At 43.1% G+C, this 6,174-nt stretch overlaps 1 protein-coding gene across 1 annotated transcript in view; it reads right to left on the bottom strand.

Moving 5' to 3' along the window:
- Positions 1-2,416: 2,416 nt before the first annotated feature.
- The window catches only part of LOC117329298, a 47,479-nt gene continuing 43,721 nt past the window's right edge, over positions 2,417-6,174 (bottom strand). Inside the window, exons 15-18 of the mRNA XM_033887220.1 lie at positions 5,907-6,075; positions 5,413-5,636; positions 4,621-4,766; positions 2,417-2,563 (exon numbers count right to left, since the gene is read on the bottom strand). Of these exons, the coding sequence (XP_033743111.1) occupies positions 2,417-2,563; positions 4,621-4,766; positions 5,413-5,636; positions 5,907-6,075 (686 nt within the window). The remainder of the gene's footprint in view (positions 2,564-4,620; positions 4,767-5,412; positions 5,637-5,906; positions 6,076-6,174) is intronic.

The following is a 6,174-nucleotide window of genomic DNA, read 5'->3' as shown; positions in this document are numbered from 1 at the left end:
CAGTAGGATCTGTTGGGTGGGTAGGCATGGAGTCCACACAGGCACCGACTACAACACACAAAACAGACAGTAGGATCTGTGGGGTGGGTAGGCATGGAGTCCACACACGCACTGACTACAACACACAAAACAGACAGTAGGATCGGTGGGGTGGGTAGGCATGGAGTCCACACAGGCACGGACTACAACACACAAAAGAGGCAGTAGGATCTGTGGGGTGGGTAGGCATGGAGTCTACACAGGCACTGACTACAACACACAAAACAGACAGTAGGATCTGTGGGGTGGGTAGGCATGGAGTCTACACAGGCACGGACTACAACACACAAAACAGACAGTAGGATCTGTGGGGTGGGTAGGCATGGAGTCTACACAGGCACGGACTACAACACACAAAACAGACAGTAGGATCTGTGGGGTGGGTAGGCATGGAGTCTACACAGGCACGGACTACAACACACAAAACAGACAGTAGGATCTGTGGGGTGGGTAGGCATGGAGTCTACACAGGCACGGACTACAACACACAAAACAGACAGTAGGATCGGTGGGGTGGGTAATCATGGAGTCTACACAGGCACTGACTACAACACACAAAACAGACAGTAGGATCTGTGGGGTGGGTAGGCATGGAGTCTACACAGGCACCGACTACAACACACAAAACAGACAGTAGGATCTGTGGGGTGGGTAGGCATGGAGTCTACACAGGCACGGACTACAACACACAAAACAGACAGTAGGATCGGTGGGGTGGGTAGGCATGGAGTCTACACAGGCACTGACTACAACACACAAAACAGACAGTAGGATCTGTGGGGTGGGTAGGCATGGAGTCTACACAGGCACCGACTACAACACACAAAACAGACAGTAGGATCGGTGGGGTGGGTAGGCATGGAGTCCACACACGCACCGACTACAACACACAAAACAGACAGTAGGATCGGTGGGGTGGGTAGGCATGGAGTCCACACACGCACTGACTACAACACACAAAACAGACAGTAGGATCTGTGGGGTGGGTAGGCATGGAGTCTACACAGGCACGGACTACAACATACAAAACAAAGAGTAGGATCTGTGGGGTGGGTAGGCATGGAGTCTACACAGGCACGGACTACAACACACAAAACAGACAGTAGGATATGTGAGGGTGGGTAGGCATGGAGTCCTCACAGGCACTGACTACAACACACAAAACAGACAGTAGGATCTTTGGGGTGGGTAGGCATGGAGTCTACACAGGCACCGACTACAACACACAAAACAGACAGTAGGATCTGTGAGGGTGGGTAGGCATGGAGTCTACACAGGCACGGACTACAACACACAAAACAGACAGTAGGATCTGTGGGGTGGGTAGGCATGGAGTCTACACAGGCACCGACTACAACACACAAAACAGACAGTAGGATCTGTGGGGTGGGTAGGCATGGAGTCCACACAGGCACCGACTACAACACACAAAACAGACAGTAGGATCTGTTGGGTGGGTAGGCATGGAGTCCACACAGGCACCGACTACAACACACAAAACAGACAGTAGGATCTGTTGGGTGGGTAGGCATGGAGTCCACACAGGCACCGACTACAACACACAAAACAGACAGTAGGATCTGTGGGGTGGGTAGGCATGGAGTCTACACAGGCACGGACTACAACACACAAAACAGACAGTAGGATCTGTGGGGTGGGTAGGCATGGAGTCTACACAGGCACGGACTACAACACACAAAACAGACAGTAGGATCTGTGGGGTGGGTAGGCATGGAGTCTACACAGGCACGGACTACAACACACAAAACAGACAGTAGGATCGGTGGGGTGGGTAGGCATGGAGTCTACACAGGCACTGACTACAACACACAAAACAGACAGTAGGATCTGTGGGGTGGGTAGGCATGGAGTCTACACAGGCACCGACTACAACACACAAAACAGACAGTAGGATCTGTGGGGTGGGTAGGCATGGAGTCCACACACGCACCGACTACAACACACAAAACAGACAGTAGGATCAGTGGGGTGGGTAGGCATGGAGTCCACACAGGCACTGACTACAACACACAAAACAGACAGTAGGATCGGTGGGGTGGGTAGGCATGGAGTTATCTTTTTTGTCAAGTTTAACTAAAATTTGTTTCGACTATTGCAGAAAACAATATTTTTAGTTCATGAAGGGGCCACTACTCCTTAAAATATAGTCTGTCAAAAGTGGCACTCGAACTTGGCTGAGCCCTTAAGGCTTTAAGCGTATCACCAATTTGAAGAAAATTCATTTATATTTGTTGCAGTTATTGCATGGAACTGAAGCACTACAGACCAATGGTTAGACAGACAGAAGGAAGAACGGCCGTACAGACAGATGGACGACTTTCTAACTATAGGGCACCCAAATTTTCAATGCGAGGTCCTAATTACCTGTTACTCTGTACACTGCTATAACATTATTTCCACCACAGATCTGAGTATTGTTACCAGGACAAGGACTAGAACAGGAAGTAGTTGCTAATCTTCCATGGCGCCCCCTGGTGTTGCCACACCTACAGGTATTTCCAGCCTAGGTGATGTCAGAAGTAAACAAAACAATATCAAAACAACAATTTTTGTTGTTCAGGCCCAAGCTATTCTATAGATCAACATATAGCTAGTGATAATATCATCTGTGTTACTACATACATTATACAATAATAAGCAATACAAATACACAAACAAACAAATGTACCACATCAAAATTGATTTATATATTATATATATATATATATATACGTGTATAGCATAAGTATAAGGGATGCCATTTTGTATCATGAACCTCTACAGTGAGGACAGATACTTACCTCAGTATCACAGTAACTGTATCCTTGACCTCTACAGTGAGGACAGATACTTACCTCAGTATCACAGTAACTGTATCATTGACCTCTACAGTGAGGACAGATACTAACCTCAGTATCACAGTAATCGTATCCTTGACCTCTACAGTGAGGACAGATACTTACCTCAGTATCACAGTAACTGTATCCTTGACCTTTACAGTGAGGACAGATACTTACCTCAGTATCACAGTAACTGTATCCTTGACCTCTACAGTGGGGACAGATCCTTAACCTAATATCATAGTAACTGTATCCTTGACCTCTACAGTGAGGACAGATAATTACCGCAGTATCACAGTAACTGTATCATTGACCTCTACAGTGAGGACAGATACTTACCTCAGTATCACAGTAACTGTATCCTTGACCTTTACAGAGAGGACAGATACTTACCTCAGTATCACAGTAACTGTATCATTGACCTATACAGTGAGGACAGATACTTACCTCAGTATCACAGTAATCGTATCCTTGACCTCTACAGTGAGGACAAATACTTACCTCAGTATCACAGGAACTGTATCCTTGACCTCTACAGTAAGGACAGATACTTACCTCAGTATCACAGTAACTGTATCCTTGACCTCTACAGTGAGGACAGACACTTACTTCAGTATCACAGTAACTGTATCATTGACCTATACAGTGAGGACAGATACTTACCTCAGTATCACAGTAATCGTATCCTTGACCTCTACAGTGAGGACAAATACTTACCTCAGTATCACAGTAACTGTATCCTTGACCTCTACAGTAAGGACAGATACTTACCTCAGTATCACAGTAACTGTATCCTTGACCTCTACAGTGAGGACAGACACTTACTTCAGTATCACAGTAACTGTATCATTGACCTATACAGTGAGGACAGATACTTACCTCAGTATCACAGTAATCGTATCCTTGACCTCTACAGTGAGGACAAATACTTACCTCAGTATCACAGGAACTGTATCCTTGACCTCTACAGTGAGGACAGATACTTACCTCAGAATCACAGTAACTGTATCCTTGACCTCTACAGTGAGGACAGATAATTACCTCAGTATCACAGTAACTGTATCCTTGACCTCTACAGTGAGGACAGATACTTACCTCAGTATCACAGTAAATGTATCATTGACCTCTACAGTGAGGACAGATACTTACCTCAGTATCACAGTAACTGTATCCTTGACCTCTACAGTGAGGACAGATACTTACCTCAGTATCACAGTAACTGTATCCTTGACCTCTACAGTGAGGACAGGTACTTACCTCAGTATCACAGTAAATGTATCATTGACCTCTACAGTGAGGACAGACACTTACCTCAGTATCACAGTAACTGTATCATTGACCTCTACAGTGAGGACAGATACTTACCTCAGTATCACAGTAATCGTATCCTTGACCTCTACAGTGAGGACAAATACTTACCTCAGTATCACAGGAACTGTATCCTTGACCTCTACAGTGAGGACAGATACTTACCTCAGTATCACAGGAACTGTATCCTTGACCTCTACAGTGAGGACAGATACTTACCTCAGTATCACAGTAATCGTATCCTTGACCTCTACAGTGAGGACAGATACTTACCTCAGTATCACAGTTACTGTATCCTTGACCTCTACAGTGAGGACAGATACTTACCTCAGTATCACAGTTACTGTATCCTTGACCTCTACAGTGAGGACAGATACTTACCTCAGTATCACAGGAACTGTACCCTTGACCTCTAAAATAAGCAGATACTGACCTCTATGCCACAGTACTTGAATCCATGGCCTTTACAATGAGTGGCACACAAGTCAACTGTCATGGCAGTGTCCAACAGTGTTCTCTCAGACAAGTCGCGATGTTCCTCACTGACCACCTCTGTGTAACATCCCTCGTACAGATAATCTAAACACAACTTCATACATTATGTCCGTTCTCAGTATTGTTGAAGGTAATGTGCCTATGAAAAGTAATGATCTGGAAAGATATTAAGTTTGTCTGACAAAACTGTGTAATAGGCTGGTCTACTTGTATTGGTCCTTACATTCATTTTGTCACAGCTAAACACACCATCAAATACACCATCAAATATATCAACAAAAACATCATCAAATACATCATCAAATACACCATCAATTACACCATCAAATACATAAAATACACCATCAAATACATAAAATATATCATCAAATACATCATCAAATACACCATCAATTACATCATCAAATACATCATCAAATACATCAAATACACCATCAAATACATAAAATACACCATCAAACACACCATCAAATACATCAACAAAAACATCATCAAATACACCATCAAATACATAAAATACATCATCAAATACACCTTCAAATACACCATCAAATACACCATCAAATACACAATCAAACACACCATCAAATAATCATCAAAACATCATCAAAAATCCCATCAGACACATCATCAAACAAACCATCAAATACCACATGGTAGTTTGTCAGACCAATGCACATATTCATGGCCTTTAGAGTTAATGGTCAGGATAATTACACTGATTACATACCATATGGCTGTTTTGGTTTTGGACCCCTCTCACACACTTTCCCGATAGTGACATCTCCAGCCACACCCTTCCATGTCCCTTGATCAGTGTTACTCACTCCTAGGCAATAACTTGTGCTGCTTGTCACAGAACGTATAAAGCTTGGTGTTTTTCTCGTATCCATAGATATATGTGTTGGACCCATCAACTTCTCTATACCAATGTGAACAGTAGTTGGGTGATTTCTGAAACATCAGAATTACCAGTCAAACAGGTCAAACAAGATGGATTATTCTCCTAGAAAATGGAATATTCAGGCTTACATGTCTACACTTAAGGTTTGAGTGAAACAGAAATATGAGTAAAATTTGTGCAAAAATGATCATTCAAAGAAACTCACAAATGCTGTCTGCTACATAGATATATGTATCATAATTTTTGATCGATAACAATGCAAAATCAGACAATAGAGTCTAAGATTCTTATGCCTGCCATCTTTTAACACAATTACTTACTGAAGTGATCGTAACCAGAAGAAAATGTCGTAGTTCTCCTTTACAGTGTTTGGTACAAACACTTCACTGTCAGCCTCCACACAACTGACAAAGGCATCCTCAAAAGTGAGTAATTCATGGCTATACAGATAACATCGGCCATTGATGTACACCCATGGTTGGGGACAGTCTGGTAAAACAAAGGTAATGTACTTATTCTAAGTAAGGTAAAACAAAGGTAATGTATTTATTCTAAGTAAGGTAAAACAAAGGTAATGTATTTATTCTA

This window comes from Pecten maximus, chromosome 1 (genome assembly GCF_902652985.1).
Source record: "Pecten maximus chromosome 1, xPecMax1.1, whole genome shotgun sequence".
NCBI classification, from domain to species: domain Eukaryota; kingdom Metazoa; phylum Mollusca; class Bivalvia; order Pectinida; family Pectinidae; genus Pecten; species Pecten maximus.
The sequence above is the reverse complement of the archived record's forward strand: the minus strand, read 5'-3'. Positions and strand labels throughout refer to the sequence as shown.